This window comes from Parus major, chromosome 1A (genome assembly GCF_001522545.3).
Source record: "Parus major isolate Abel chromosome 1A, Parus_major1.1, whole genome shotgun sequence".
NCBI lineage: Eukaryota > Metazoa > Chordata > Aves > Passeriformes > Paridae > Parus > Parus major.
Genome location: NC_031773.1, coordinates 62125070 through 62141347, shown reverse-complemented (window position 1 = coordinate 62141347; position 16278 = coordinate 62125070). Strand labels below are relative to the sequence as shown.

The window sequence follows — 16278 nt, the reverse complement described above, 5'->3', positions numbered from 1 at the left end:
CCCATCAACCACTCACACTCCAACCGGGGGTGTAACCCTCACTGTGTTCTCTGCAAACGTCCAACCACACTAGTGGGCACAGAAAATAACAGAATATCCCCAAGTGGAAGAAACCCAAAAGGATCATCAAAATCCAACTCCCGCTCCTGCACAGGACAATCCCAAGAATCCACCGTGTGCCTAAGAGTGTTGTCCAAATGCTTCTTGAACTTCGTCATGGTTGACACACGGGTACCTAAGCACTTCCCTGGGGAGCCTGTTACAGTGCCCACCGCCATCGGGGTGAAGAACACTTTCCTAATATCCAACCCAAGCGTCCCCTGACACAGCTACATGTCATTCCCTTAGGTCTTTTCAGGAGTCACCACAGAGATCGGATCAGTGTTTGCCCCTCTGCTTCCCCTCACAAGGAAGCTGCTGCAGAACGGCTGCGAGGTGTCCCCTCAATCTCGAGGCTGAAGAGAGCAAGTGCTGCTCCTTGTAAGAGCTTCGGCATCACTGCTGCAGGCAGGGGCACGCTCTGCTTTTGGGTTTGCCGTGCCCTCGGTTTGCTACATTCTCCCAGAACCATCTTAGCCCACAGATTTTTCTGTGTACTTTTTGTGGGATGTACTTTGTGAGGGATACCCTTTTACTGGGCGGACGCGGTGATCCCGGCTCCGGGACTCTTGGCTCGAAGCCGGGGAGATCCGGAGCGTTCGGGGCGGCCCGCGGAGGGAGGATGGGACGGAGCGGGTCGGTGTCGCCGACACCATCGGGAAGGGGTCGGTCCCGCTGGGGCGAGTTGGAGACTGGTGCGGCCTCTGCCGGGGAAGAGAGCCAGGCGGCAGGAGAGAAGGAGAAAGAGAGGGAGGGTGGGTGCCGGAGGCGACACCCGGAGCGGGATCTCCCTCCCTCTCTTGAGCCGTGCGCTGCGCTATGCTCGGTGCCCGCGGTGAGGCGGGAGCGGGCGTGGCGCCGGAGCCGAGCTCCGCAGCAGCGAGGGCTCCGCTCTCTCCCTCCCGCGGCGGCCGCGGGCCAGGAAGCGAGGCCGGAGCACCCCGCGGCAGGGGTGGGTTGGAAATTTACCGGGTCGGTCCTCAGCGAGGCTGCAAGCGAGGGCCTCGGCAGGAGGCGGAGGGAGGGCGGGGAGCGGCGGAGCATCATCTGGCGGGGAACGCGAGGGACCAAATGACTGTGAGGAAGGGCGGTAGCCGCCACCGCCGCCGAGAGAGGAGCGAGCCGCGGCGCAGCGGCAGCAGCAACCCCGCTCCCCCCGGCGGCGATGGCAGCGGGCGGCGGCGGGGCTGAGCTGAGCTGAGCCGGGCCGGCCCCCCCGCCCGTGGGCGCCGCATGGCGCGGGCCTGATGTCGGAGCGCGGCCCGGTGCCGCGGCGGCGCTGCGGGAGCAGGAGGATGGCGGGGCTGGCGTGGAAGTGGCCGCGTACCCGCCTGCCCGTGGGCGCCAGCGCCCTGGGCGTCTTCGTCCTGTGCTGGCTCTACGTGTTCCCCGTGTACCGGCTGCCCGACGAGAAGGAAATCGTTCAGGGGGTGCTGCTGCAGCAGGGCAAGGCGTGGAGGAGGAACCAGACTGCGGTCGCCCTGTTCAGGTACCGCCGTGCGCAGCCCAAGGGCAGCGGGGACGGGCGGCCGCGCGAATCCGCGGCCCAGAACCCACCCGGGCATCCTCCCTACCCCGCCGAGCCCCAAACTTTATTCTTTCTTCCTCCACCCTTTGTTTTTTCACAGCGGGCGGGAGGCAGGCAGGGCCCCTTCTGCCCAGCAAAACTTTTTTCGGGGTGGCTCCGTTCGCTGCGGGGAGGAGAAGGGGCTCGGCGCGGGGGATGGAGGCTCGTCTTCGCAGGTACACCTTTGCAAAGGGGGATGAGGTTTCCGAAGATTACGGCGCTCGCTTGCACAATGGGATGCTTCTCGCTTCCCGGATATCAGTGGCACTGGCAGCCCCTGTGGCTGCTAACAAAGCCCAGAGCCGCTAGCCCGGCTTCCCTCGGTGCTGGGGACTGCCAGCTTGCTGCCAGGAGAAAGCCCGGCTTGTGGAGCTCCCCAGGATGCGCAGGGGAAGGTTTGCGTGGATGTGCATTCGTGTCAGCACGCCCGCTCCGAGCAGCACTTGGGAAGCTCCGCTCCTTGACTCTATGTGGTTTATTATAGAAGCCACGTGTAAAGGCACCTTTTTTGCTTTTGACGTGGCTGGGAAATGGCGATAATCCTTGGGGCCCATTTCACCTTGCCCAGCTGCACAGGAGAGGAGGAATGTTGCAACCGAGCTACCGCAGCTGAGAGCGGTGGAAAACCGACCGCGTCCCTGCGGTGGGGAGGATTTTGTTTTAATCACTCTGCTTTGAAAGCGTGTGCAGTGGAGATTTGCATTTCCTCAAAAATTTCTCACATGTTTGGGTAATATACAGGCAATTGGAAGAGAGGCAGATTTCCCTCCCTTTACTGGAGGGAAGCTGTTTTTTTCCTCCCTGTCCTTCAAGTAGCAAATTAAAGATCAGAGTGTGTGGTAATCAAACTGCCTCTGGAAAAACCCTCTTTAGTAAAATGAATCAGATCCAAAATTCAAGGGACTTATTTTCCCTTTTAAAAATATTTTCTTTTGTTTTTAAGGGACGTACAGTTTTATTTTAAGTTCTTCAGTATTTTCTGAATCTATTTGCCTTTGTCATGAACTGGAGCTGATGTGGTCGCTTAATATCTTGTCTGCTGGGATAACAGAAACTTCACATTTGTCTGTTAGCCCCCAAAGCCTGCAGGAAATCTGAGCAATGATGGGTTATAAGCAGATACGTGTTAATACTATCTCATTAAGCAGGCCTGGAAGAAGTCTTCCCTTTAATACAGAACTAGCAATAAGGTAGAGATACAGAATCCCTCTCCTAAAACACTTAACTAACAGTAGAAGCTATGTCGTCCTTGAATATTAATTAATCTTGATCCTGTGCACCAAAGACCCCCATTTTTGAGGGGAGATGAATCCAGTTTTTTTTTAAAAATTACCCTGTAGGTTATGTAGGAAAGAGTTTGGTCTATTAGTTGTTATGTTAGTAAAGCAAATGTTTGAAGGTTGGTAGTGCTGCTGCAGTTTCAGTTTACAAAACAGTTTTAGACCATTTCTACTACATGGTTTAGTAACAAAACTTCTGTGTGGCTTATCAGCTATTCCACTTGCCCATAAGTTTTTCTACTCACTAAGCATAGTGATTATCTCAGAGATGGTATTGAAGAGAGTCTCATGCAATAAAAGGAGCTGTTGTTTCTTGTCTGAGTCTCTTGATGAGTTGGTGCAGTACTAAATACAATGAGCTTTAAATCAATCTGCTTTAAAAGCAGCTTTTAAGAGAAATTGTATGCTGGAGATATGTAGTGTGTATAGTAAACTGTATTAATCCAAAAGTCTTGAAATAGAACTGTATTTTTTCTGCTTAAATTTACTTCACAACAGAAGATTTTGAAGTTGAAGCCCATGTCAGGCAAGCTGCTGTATATTTGAGGTTAACAGAAACTCTTTGCTCTGGTCCTGCTGTCCCTAAGCAAGCCAGCTGTAAAACCTCCAGATTTAACTTTCTGCTGGAAAATTCCACAGAGAAAGTCAGTCTCTGTTTGAATGGGAAAGGAGGGATAGAGCTTCACAGAAAGTTCGTGCATGTGAACTTTCAAGTAATATGGCTTTCCATAACAGTCTAAGATTGTGCTCTTTAATGTATTATTAATAAAATATTATTTAAGAACAGTGTTAATTGCTGTTCTCCCTAGCCCTCCTGACACATTCTAGTTAACAAACAATTTTGATTTCACTCAATTTGGAGCAGAAATTGGAATTAATCTGGGCTAAAAATCCATACACAAATATTCATAGTACTGCTTTGTGTAATACAGTAGCATTTGTGGTATTGTATAGCCAGGTTCTTGCTACACAGATCAAACACCTGATAGATTTGGAACGTTCTCCTCCTATAAACTCACAGGACTGCTGTTGCTGAAGTAGATGTTGGGTAATTAACTTGATGAAATCACACTTTTCAAACCTCAGAAAGACTATTCCCCCTTTGCCTTCTGTACCTGGATCAAGTGACTAAGTGACTAAGTGACTTAGCAAGTTCAACAAAACCATCTGGGTAATCTGGGGTAGCTTGAGTTGAACCCTGGCAACTAAGTGCTGGTAGCTCCTCAATCTCCACTGCTGCTTCCTTCTCCTCTCTGTACAGCCAGAAACCTTATGGAAAGATCTGAGCCCTGCAAACCTTTGCTTATGCAAGTACCCAGACTGACCTGGTTCTTGTGGAATGATTCAGTGGGGGCTTTGTGTTTGAATGAATTTCCAGAACTGGTTTTCAAATATAAATACCTGTAAAATTAGCCATAGATGTCTTTAAATTTCAAAATACTAGAGCTTCAGGGTAGTTACCCTGTGAAAGCATCTCCTGTCAGACAAATGCTGACTATTCTGTCAGTCAGATGGTAAAATTCAATTTTGAACTGCAAAGTGGTCAAAATACAAATAAGACCATCATTAGAGCCACTAATAGCTAATGTGTCTAATTTGCCTACAATATAATGGCTTGTCATCCTCTGAGGTGGTTAATGTTATTGAGCCCTGAGTGTTTCTACAGATTCCTTAGGGAGTGTTTTAGGGCCTAGTGCTTCTGAGATCATTTAGGCAAAAATGTTTCTTCTTGTTGTCTGTTATTTGCTAAAGTAAATTACAAACAGTAATACCTTTAGGATTTATTTAAAATACAGCAATTCATTAAAGGCAGAACTGGATCTTTTTATCTGCCTTACAAGCTCCAAACAACCACAAATCCCAAGCACTGTGTGTTTATATGACACTTCTCTCATTTGTTTGTTAGAGGGTGGGCCTCTAGGGAGTGAGTGTGCTTGTGGGGGGGCAGTGGGTTTTGGACTGTCAGGAGTCCCACTGAACAGCTTGGATGGTGATTAGTGTCTTTAAGGCTCTTCAGAAAGAGATGGGACAGTCCCTGCAAGACAACAGAAAGGCTTCCTTTGAGATTTAGCTTGTGTTCTTGCTTCTGCGGCTTCAGTTTTGTGTGATGCTGGAAGGTCACCAGGGATTATTCTGGGAGTGACTTGATTAAACTGGTGGCAGATGTGCCCTGTGAACTCACTGTCCATGACCTGACTCTGGTCCAGAGCATCTGCTACAGCTTCTCTTTTTAGTGATGTCCCCTGTGTCATGGCCAAACTGGCTGTGCTCACCTTGGCTGGTGGCTTCTCCACCGTTTTCCACAGATTTATCCTCTTGTCCATTTTCCATGGACAAGACTGACCCTGAAATCACACAGCAGGGCCAGTGGCTGAATTGCAGAGAATATTCAGGCTCTGGTGTTTGCAGTGTGAATGTGAACAGACTGTGGATCCCCTCCTACTGTTGGCTTTGTGTGCCTTGAAAAATCCTGCTCTGTTCCCAGTGTGCCAGAGGGGCTTTTCCCACTGTAACTTGTCTTGTCAGCTGCTCTCTGCTGGATGTTCCTGTTTCTACCTGGAGTGCAATCACATGAGGAGCATCCCCTTGTGCACATCACTGTTAATTCTGGACTGCACTAACACAGAACTAGAATTCCAGGTCGCTTCTCCAGCTGGGTATGACAGATTCTGTTGCCGAGTCAGCAAGGTTTTCCTTAGTTCAGATGGCTTTTTTATCCTTCTCCTTTTATGTCAGCACTGCAAATTACAGGAATGTTGGGATCCTCATTGGGCTATCTCAAGGCAAATCTGAGATTAAACTTATGTTGCTCAGCCTGACTTTATATAAGAGTTTGGCCCTTCTTAAACAGTTTCATCAGATACAGAATTATTCCTGCTTTCACTAGATGCATATGAAGGACAGAGTTAGGAGTAGCTGGATTAGGGAGATGCAGGATTAGGTTAGTTCTGCTTCTATGGCCTGAGAAGCCCTGCCCTGAAACTAATGGATATACCCACATGTTGAGCCAAATCCAGTTCATTTTTCTGTCAAGAGTAGGTGTTGCTACTGCCTGGCTGTGTTTTCATCAACTTGATTTTGTTGTTGTTGCTGTTGTATTTGCTTCATTGGTGATAAATGGAGTATTTGTAATTTGTGGTTTCCAGCTGAGATGAGAAGTTGTTTTGGTGAAAAGGTACAATTTTGAAGAGTGGTTTAAAGGTGAAAGATATGTTCTTATTGCATGCTATTATTTGGAGGCTGTGATGAAGAAAGCAAGCTGTAGAGAGTTTTGGCTCCATATCTTGAAGGTAGATACCTGAATGACATGAAAAGAATGAGAAATAGTTATCTGAGTTAGCTCACACTGTCTTTGCAGATGAGAATTGTACTGGCAAGATAGGAATGGATTTAAATTCATCAGTTCTAGCTCCTGCTTTCCTCCTTCCTTGACCCTAAGCAGAATTTTCTTACAGGCTTTGATTTGCAATCCCGATGAAACAGACTGTTGAGGTTCCTAGTATCCTGCAAAGTGTTGGATCACTGCTTTCCTTTGGATTTGTAAAAACCCCAGTCTGCCAGTATATATGGGAAGATGTAGCCAGCTCCCTGAGGCTCTTTTCCTGTTAGCTGGAAGCAGCTGAAGGCCCACAGCCAGGCACTGGGGATCAGGAGGAACAGAAACTTTGTTGGAATTTAGGTTACCCAGCTGGGGCCCCAAAAATCTGGTATGTACATACCCAGACTCTGCTGGATGTACGTATTTTTCCATTTATGTTTTCCCTTTCTTTGCTGCATAGTGGATGGAATGGGCACTGAATAATCCATACAATGTAGTAATGAGTGATTTATTCCTCTAGTTGTAATTTTCATCTTCAGAGCAGCCAAGAGTGTTGGTCCCATTTGACATGTATTCAATGACATATATGAAAATTCCTATTTTTGAGGCTAGTTCCTAGTAGGTAAATGCATGGAAAATGAATTGTCTTTCACCCTTTAAAATTTGTCTTTCCCCAGTGTGCATGAACTTCACTGAAATGAGGAAGCTGTTTGGACTGCAGTCTTCTGTTCCAGTTTTCTGAGCACCAAAAAATACTTAAATTTTAAATCCCTGGATATACCTTAATCTTTTTCTGTATGCTGCATGGTGTTCTCAAAATGCAAGGAAATTGCTCCTAATGCACTGTCATTTTAACATAGTTGCATACAGTTAAATTCAGACTGAATCACATTAATCCAAGCTAAGTAGTGTTTGCAAACCTCAGTTTAGACTCAGGTTTTGTCATGTCATGATTTTTACATACAGAAAACCAGATATTCTTCTTCCAGGTCTTGGAATTTAACCTGATTAGATAAACAGTAGGTGGGATGGGAAAAGGCACTGGAAAGTCCCTTGACCCTGGCAAAGCAAATTTTTCTGTAAAGCGTTTGCAGCAGAAGCTCTGAGCTTCATGAAGAAGCTGTCCTTTATGCCTTGACCTTTGAAATTCTTAACAAGGTGAATTATATTGTGGATAACTAAATCCCAGCTTTCACCAGGATTCTGGAGGTCGCTTTCCCACTGCTCCATTTGGGATAAAAGTGAAAGTTGTGAAATTAGATTGTTATACAATATTTTATGGCCAGCAGAATGGTGTGGGGTTTTTGTTGTTATTGCATAAAATCAGCAGACTTTTATTTTGACTTCTGTTCCATTTGCTAGAAAATGCCCTTGATGTCTTGAGAAAGCTGACCTAGAACAGAGGTTAGACAGAGTTAAGAATAAAGTAGGTTTTTAGTGAAAGGCCTTAAAGGATACACCTTGGGCAGTACAAGAGCCTGGCCAGGGCTACACCCAAGATGGACCTAAAAATGGTCACACAATGGATGACTGGTCACAAGGTCTCACTATTTTACAAGTTATGGTCCATCTGCATATTTGGGTTCATTGTCCAATTACAGCTTCAGATGATGAAGTCCCATCTTTCTTGTTTTCTCTCTTCAGTCCACCTTTGTTTTTGCTTTTCGGCCTGGAACTTGTAACAATTGTCCTTGTATCAAGCTAGAAAAGGAATTGTTTTGTCTAGCTACTCTTTGAAGAGAGCTCACTAACACTTAATATGAAGCTCAAAACTACACACCTAGGCAGCACAGAGTCTGAAAAATAAGAAAGCTAGAACTTAAGGCATCACCCTCAATTTCTTGGTTTAGAGATGCTCTTTTCAAATGGAGATGTGTCTACAGTGAGGCTTTTAAAGCCTGGGAGCAGCTGAATAGAATTGGTAAACATTTTTTATGTCTTTTGTGTTTGCTGAGAGCATCCTGAACATTTTCTGAACAAGCATGGTGTATTTTTTCCTTCATTTTCCCCTCCACCTTTTCTTCAGCCTATTCCTATTCTTAATATGCTTGAGGTCCTCCTCAGCTTTAAGGGGAACCCCAGACTATTGAAGTGGCTCTTTTTATAAGAACTTGTTGTGAAATTATTTACTCCTTTATCTCCTTCCCCATCTGAACTAACAACACCCTTCTCCAGAGTCTTGCAACTCCTGCTGATGATCAGGGCATCTGTTGTTTTGCATCCTTGATTTTCCAGTTGCTGGCTATCAGGCTTTCCAGGTAAATTGCAGACTTTGCCTTCATGTATTAGCAAGGTAAAGGCCTTACCACCTTGCCTCCCTCTGAGGAAACACCACCAGCTTTAATTTAAAAGTTGCTATGTAGATATCCTATATTTTGAGAAGTGATGGGAAAACTGATCATCAGCTATTTTCCTTACTTTCTTGTGGGAAAAACTTGCTCTGCATATTTCTGGAATGCTGGGAGCGGCTGTTGCTGTAATGGAGAAGTAACAGCTTTGTATTTCCTGTCAGAGATGGAAGACAAACAAACAAACCATTTATTTTTTTCCCCAGTGAATAGATTTTAATATTTTCTTATATGGTCTATCTGGCCAAATGTCAGTTCTGGGAATTCTACTTCATCTGCCTCAGTGTTTGGAGGTTCCCTTGTTCTACTGATGCTGTTGGTCCTGTGCTCCAGGACAGGGTGATGAGTAACCTACTGCTGTAGGTAGTACTCAGAAATGCCAAAACAGTTGAGGAAACCAGTCCAAAAAGCTGGAAATGTGCAGTGAATTGAACCCAAAGCTCTTTGATTGATGCCTGCCTTTTTCAGCAAGTCAGTAAAATTTAGGCCTAATGGCAAATGAGATGAAAACTATCAGGTTACTCATCTGGGCTTCAGTCCTCCTACTTTTAACTGCCAGGGGACGCTGGATTTTGGTCCCCTGTGTGCTTCTATGCAGCCAAGGAAGCAGAGTTATAAAGGGAATTAAGGAAACTATGTACATGACATGGTTATCTCTTGTAACTGAACTTCAGGTCTAGCTCACCACTGGCATCAGCTGGGAATTCTGTGACTATCATTGTCCAGAAATTATTATTTTTACAGTGCTATAAGCTTGCAGAGAGTCATTCTGTGCTCTGCAGGATTTTCCTTCCAGGAATGTTTGTAGTGAGATCCTGGCTTTGCAGATTTGGATTTTTGATTAATGGGGTGGGTTTTTCATCTGTTAGTGCAGTTTTTAATGTGAAGGAATACCTGGGCAAGTGACAGGCTGTGGGATTGTTCCCACTGGAGGAGTGATCCAATACTTGTGCTGAAGGTTTGGTGGGTACTGGCTCTTCCTGCTGCTAGAACCTGGGGTACCAGCTTGCTACTTGAGAAGTCTGCAATGCATTTGTTTTAGTTTTTTCTTTTTTTCCATGACTTCCATTGAAGCACTTACCTATTTCAAAGAGAATAGAAGAGCCCCTGATTCCATATGCAGCATTCACTAGGGATATAAATCCCTGTTCCTGGATAGTAACTCACAGTTACTTACAGTATAAAGAATGAATCGTCAGCTACGGGTGAAATTCAGATTCTCTACTTCCGCTCCATCTGTGAGGTCTGTCACTAGGCAACAGTAGCGAGTGCTGCAGCAGACATTTCTAATTGGAATGTAGTCTTTAAATTATCCTTGCTCATTGTGGATGATTTACTGCCATCCACTTGGGCAATGTTACCTTATTAAAGATTTGTTATTTGTCTGAGTGCGGTTCAGACTCTTTGCAGTCTCCTGTGTTTTCCCATTTAATGGCAATGTAAAAAGCATGAGAATAAATCCATAATAGGGTGTGGCTGTAATATGGGATAGAAAGGAGATGCAATATTCATGAGGCAGGAGTAGAGGAATGCTGTTGGATCAGATAAGAATGGGAATGATGAAGTGAACACTCTGTCTACAGCTTGCTTAAAGATTGATTTGAAAAATAATTTTGAGATAGGTACATGCTGCATTTAATTTTTATTTGCTTTTAAACCTCTGTCTTTTTTATGATATAATTAAGTGGGTTGAGAAACTTCAGTCTGTAAAGCAGATACATCACCTGTAAGTTCTCAGAAAGTCTATATATCTACCACTATTCCTCAGTTACATGGAGAAGAGTTTAAGATTTATCACTGTGATGGTCTTAATTTAGGAGTATGAGGAGGGCACCTTTTGCCAAGGACCAGGATTCCAGCTGTTTTCAGGCTCTGGAATTCTGAGGCTCAGCAGGCCTGGGGATGCCCACCTGCAAAATTTCACCTGGCTTGGAGATGCTTACTCCTCTCTCAGAGCAAAAGCAGGAGAGGATGCTGATCTATGTATCTTGAGGCTAGGGGCACTTGATATGACTTGGAGAATGCCCACCCTTGTAATAGCTGTGCCAGCTCCTGCAATCAAGTGAATTTGTGACAGTCTTGCTTTCATGGGATAGAAATGAAATGGAATGTTCCAGTCCTCATAACCACAGGGATGTGCCTGTAAATGTGAATGGTGGCTTGGCCCCCAAAAGACAAGTAAAAATCCAGTGTGGGTTGTTGTAATTCAGATGCCTAATTTCTGTGCTTAGTCATAATTTTGGGGGCCTGACTCACAGTTTTAAGTGCTAGGGATTGCTATAGTGAAAATTACATATCAGCCTATAATTAGATGCATTTTTTAATTAAGGAAACTGCAACAGTGAAGGGAATAGGAGAAACAAAACCAATCTGGGCATTCCTTCATAGGTCATATTACTGAGCATTTTGTCTTGGCAGCCAGCAAGCATCTAGTACACAATCACACTTGCTGAGCTGTATGGACAAATGCTGAACCTCTCCAGGTTTATGTGTGCCCAGCTGGATGAAGCAGTAAAAATGCATCATCCACAGTACAATGCAGCATATGAGATATTTATTCTTTCTATCCTTTTTAAGCCATTGCTTTTAAGTGTATCCAGAAGGGAATGGCAGAGTGTGCTGTTTGAGCTTTCTGATCCACAAATGGTAACAACAACAAAGAGGTTAACCTATCAAAAGAGAAATCATGCATTTTGATAGATCTGTTTAGACAACAGAACAAGTGGAAAACACTTATTTAGTGTAATTCAGTAAGTGCTAATGAGTCCAGATCTGAGAACATGTTTATTTTTGCCTTGGGTCTTTGATGCTTTCTCTCATTTTAAAAAACCACACAAACTGTTTTGTGCTTTACTTGTCTAACAGGCCATTGGTACTGAAAGTCTTGTACTGAGAGGATTGAGTTTGTTGTCTTTCCCCACCTAATCTGTGGGAAAATGTGGAGTTGGTTTTACAAATCTAGTACAAATTCTGTTTTCTCGTCTGCTGCAGAACAGCAGATCTGCATCATGAGAAAAGCAAAGTTCACTCTGTGGGTGTGGAGGGAAATGGGGTTCCAGTGGGGTGTGGGCTCTCTTCTCTGTGGTGCAACCAGGAGAACATGTGCAGTGTGCTGTCACTTGAAGTCAGGGGTCAACCTAGATGAATATGAGCTTGCTCAGCACTTTAGAGCTTAATCAGTTTTTTCCCAAAGAACTTTTAGCTTAATCATTTGGTTTCAGATGGTGTCTCATGTGGCTCTTCAGTCTGTCTGGTGAGAATCTTACTCCTTTCCATTTAAGATCAATAACTTGTTTTGCCTTAGAGAAATTAAAAAAACTCCAGAGTCCTGAGAAGTAAGTTGTTTACACTCATGAATTTCTGCCAGTGTACAGGTATTTCTCAAAAACCTGAATAAATGCTAAGAACAGATTAGCTTTAAACAAGTTTAAGGAAGAAATAGCCAGGCATTGTCATTTCATCATCAGCTTTTTGGGTCTAAAGTGAATGGGCTGAATGTATTGCAGAGGAAGACCTCCCAAAACACACTGGACAAATGATTGAGCATATAAACATGATTTTAAAAGTATAAACCAACTTTCAGGTAGTATTCCTGTCTTAAGATGCCTTGTTGCAGGACAAAGTAGGTTGAGTGATTCATTTAGTGAATGTTTACTTTTATCCTCATATTGAGTAGATATCTTTGATAAATTTCTTGAAGGATATTTAGGATTTTTGCTTGCTCTTTTTAGCAGCAGCTTTTAAATGTTGATTCTGTAAAAGCACATAACCCTTCAGAAAGTTAATTCACAGTGAAGAGCACTCTAGGTCCTCTGGGCTTATGCTTTCCCTGAGCAAGCTGATACACCTCCTCTGAAAAGAGGAGTGGGGAGGCACCCTTGGGATTTCTTCCCTCCTTTCCCTGGTCCTGCCCTTGCATCCCTCCCTGCCTGGAGGTGGTGGCTGTGCCTGCTGTCCCTTGGGAATTTACAGGTGACATCATAGCATGCCAGCTCCAGAATAACTTGTGCCCTGGTGTTTTTGGAAAAGGATTGCCTTAATGCTTTGGATCATTTCCAGAACTACCTCAGCTGTCACCAGCAACTCTTCCCACTTCAAAGAATAATATATATTCTATAAATAGAGGTGCTAATTAGGTCTGGTTGTGTCCCAGATCCCTCAGTGTCTTTCATCCCCAGTGACAGGACTGTGGAGTGAGAGGCAGCAGGTGCTGCCCCAGGGTCCAGCTTGGGCAGGGCAGGGGGCACAGCTCTGTCAGCATTTAGTCTTGTCCTGGTTGCTGATTGCCCTCAGGAGCAGGGTGCCTTCCTTCTTATGTTCTTATTCTTAGTTAAAAGGTGGTGTGATGGAGAAGCCTTAGGAGGTTGGAAGGGAGGTGGAAGATTATTGCTAGGGCTTGATACAATAGAGACAAGGGGTTTGTAGCAGCAAGGGCACTGAAGAAGAAGAAACATAAAAGCAGAGAATAAAATAAAGAAACATTTATGTGAAGCAGAATAACCGAGAAAGACCATAGTTAGGAAATTTGAGAGCAAATATGCAGCTAAATCAGAAAAGCAATCAATTAAGGGTAAAATATTCAATGAAGTGGACAACTTTAGGACTGCTCAGTTGGTTAAGCAAGATAACTCAAGGAAGTAACAAGTAATTAAAAAATGTGAGATAAATTATAATTTCAGTGAAGAAGCACAAGTGTCAGATGGAAGCAGATCACTTGAGTAAATGGAGGGTCCAGTTTCAATGGCCAGAGATATAAGAGAGGCTATGAAACCATAACAGGAGAGGGCATTTTCATGCAACAAGATAGGAGGATCGTTTTCCTCTAGAGATGACTGTTGAAGTGGTGAGATTTGGAAATGGAGTGATGAAATATGTGGAGTACAGCCCACACACTGCAGCTATCTCTGGTACCTGTCCTACTTAAGAGCTGTGGTAGGAAAAATGTCCATATGGTTAGCAAAAATACTGGAAAACAACTTTCGTTGCTCTGTTTTTTCATTCTCTGATTGTGTTTTGCCAACTAGACAGTCCACAGACTTGACATCTAGTGAACTTTATATTTGCTGAGGGTTAGATTGCCCTTTGGGGCAGCCACTCAGGCTGAGGGATGATGAATTACAGGAGGCAATTCTTTGACTTCTCATATCTCAGACTGGGGCTGGTTATTATGGTTTTGGGGTGAGACTTTAAAACAGAGGCATGCTTTGTTCTGTCTGGATGCCATCCATAGGATTTCTCAAGAGATGACTTCTCATTGTATGTTTTAGTAGGATCATACACGTTGTTGGCATTAAATGGATGCATACATAATATGTATTTAAAAAGAACTCCAGGCTTCACTCTTCACTGTTCTGGGGATATTCAGCTACTTCAGAACTCCTTGGCCACATGCACTTGGCCAGTTTTGGTTCTGTTTGGTTTGTAAGACAGGTGTCTGCTAGGAAGGGCAGGAGCCTCTCGGAATGAAAAACACAAACCCCGCTCCCTCTGAATTATTATAATTTTGCAATCAAGGGGCTCTCAGGCAGAGATCTGGGGATAGGAATAACAGTTCTTTACTAGTATGTATAACAAGGCACACAAACAACAATAACTACAGCGTTAACAACAAAACAGAACCAGGGACCCCGTGACAGCTTTCTCAGCTGAGACGGGAAGGGATGGAGGAGAGGCTTTGTTTCACAAACCCCTCGGGCAGTCAGTCCCGGTGCTCCTGCAGGGCTCTGAGGAACACTCAGCTGGAACAGCAGGGATGAGCTGAGATCCTGGGCTGGTGGATGAGGTGTATCAGCAGCTCCATGACGGTGCCTAGCACTGCAGGACAAGGGGTGCAAGGCCCACAGAAGAAGAAGAAAAGAAGCAGAAGAAGAAGAAGAAAAGGAAGAAGCCACTCCATCTCTGTCATGGTGAATTCCTTTCCTCAAGCAACAACAGCTCTGGGTGTGTGCCACTCTGAAGCCAAAGAACAGAGCCAGCCAGCAGCTGCTCCTGCCCTCCCTTTTACCTGACCTCTCTTTCCCCTGGGCCCAGCCAAACCCTTTGTCTTCTCAAGCATTCAGTAAATCCCAGCAGTCAGGTTTCACCACAGCTAATGGGGAAAGTTCTATAGGTGAGAAGAAACCAAAGGAAGGACACCTAACCCCCAACAGGTTCCAAGCTTTGGAGCAGCTCTGGGAAGGTGAAGGATTTGTGGGGGCGGAAATGGAGCTTCTACACTTGTGGTTGTCAAATGGCAGCATCTTCTCCAGAGTGATCTTGCAGTGCGGGAGGCAGAGTGCAGAGCAGTGAAATTCTGGGTCTTGGGTGTTGGCTCTTTCTTCTGCAGCATTTCCATCATGTAGCTTCTGCCCCAAATATGCCTACTTCCCAATGGTTGTAAGAATCCTGTGGGGATCTGCAGGAGATTTGTGAGAGGTGCGCAGCATAAATCAACTGATAACGGACTTTTATTGCATAAAAACAGAGAAATGTCTTTAGCATTACTAATTACTACATTAGGTCCTTTCAGTTTACTTTCCTATCTCTGTTAAGGCCTGGCACCAAATGCTGCAGAGAAAGTCATGCAATAAATGTGATCTCCCAAATAAATCAATGTCTCAGGTTCTTTGCGTTTTGAGACTTCCTTTAGCCTTCACTAACTTAGTTTAACACCTCATTCCAAATTACTGTTGTTACTTACAAAAACCTTTCATGTTCTTGGTGCTTACATAAACAATCAATTTCTTCTTAACCTTCATTATGCTTAATTAAGGAAGTGCAGGTGTTCTTGAAATAGTTAGTTCTTAAATATATTTGCCTTATTCTTAGATTGGTGCTTAATCACTTTAAAAAAATGTGTTTCCTCTTTGGCTTATACACCCTTTTTGTACTAATTTGCTTTTTTATCTGGTTGATTTTTAGATTATGACATAGTACCAAAAAACAAAATGTCACCATGCTGTTGAAAACTAAATAGCTCATCTTCAACCCTGTAGTAAACAGTTTAATTACTGTGAAAACTGAATTATCGCTCTCTAAAATTGTTCAGTTGTTGCTTGTGAACTGGTCCTTTTTTTTCCCTAAATAATTCAATGCTTAAGTTTCTTGAAATGAATAGCATAGACCAACTGGCCTATGATTCAGTAGAGTTCTGTAACTTGTCATGCATTTTTGAGCTGAAAGGTGAATTTTCAAGATTAATTTGAGACCTAAAAAGATGGCAGTTGGATTGCCTGGTTGGTGGGTGCTCTCAAATCAGCTGTATCAGTCCTGGGAGCTGAGGCTAGGTCAAAGAAAAAAGTATGTTAACTTTTGAGTAGTACATACCCTGTAGGTATGAACCTATATGTACTCATAGTACCTACATGTACTTGCATTTGTGTAGGTGGGAGTCTTCTCAATGCAGGTCAAGAGAATTTATTTTCCTGATAGGGCACGTTTTTTATTTTTCCTCAGTAGCAGGAAGGAAAATCACAGATTGAGTCAGTTCATTGTGGAATAAGTCCAGTGCTGCCCCAAGAAGCTGGGGACAAAGGGGTCAGAAAGAGAATGTATGGCCATCTCTTGGGGCCAGGGACTGTGGGATTTTTGTTTCTAACGCGTAGTTTCCACAATGCACCTAAAGGATTATGAACTACTTCCAGTCCAAACTGATAAGTTCAAGATCAAACAATAAATTAGAGAATC

General features: G+C 44.1%; 1 protein-coding gene across 1 annotated transcript in view; it reads left to right on the top strand.

Moving 5' to 3' along the window:
- The first annotated feature begins 1061 nt into the window (after window positions 1–1061).
- The window catches only part of ST8SIA1 (ST8 alpha-N-acetyl-neuraminide alpha-2,8-sialyltransferase 1), a 136834-nt gene continuing 121617 nt past the window's right edge, over window positions 1062–16278 (top strand). The window contains exon 1 of the mRNA XM_015627953.3: window positions 1062–1588. Within this exon, the coding sequence (XP_015483439.1) occupies window positions 1347–1588 (242 nt within the window). The 5' untranslated portion in view covers window positions 1062–1346. The remainder of the gene's footprint in view (window positions 1589–16278) is intronic.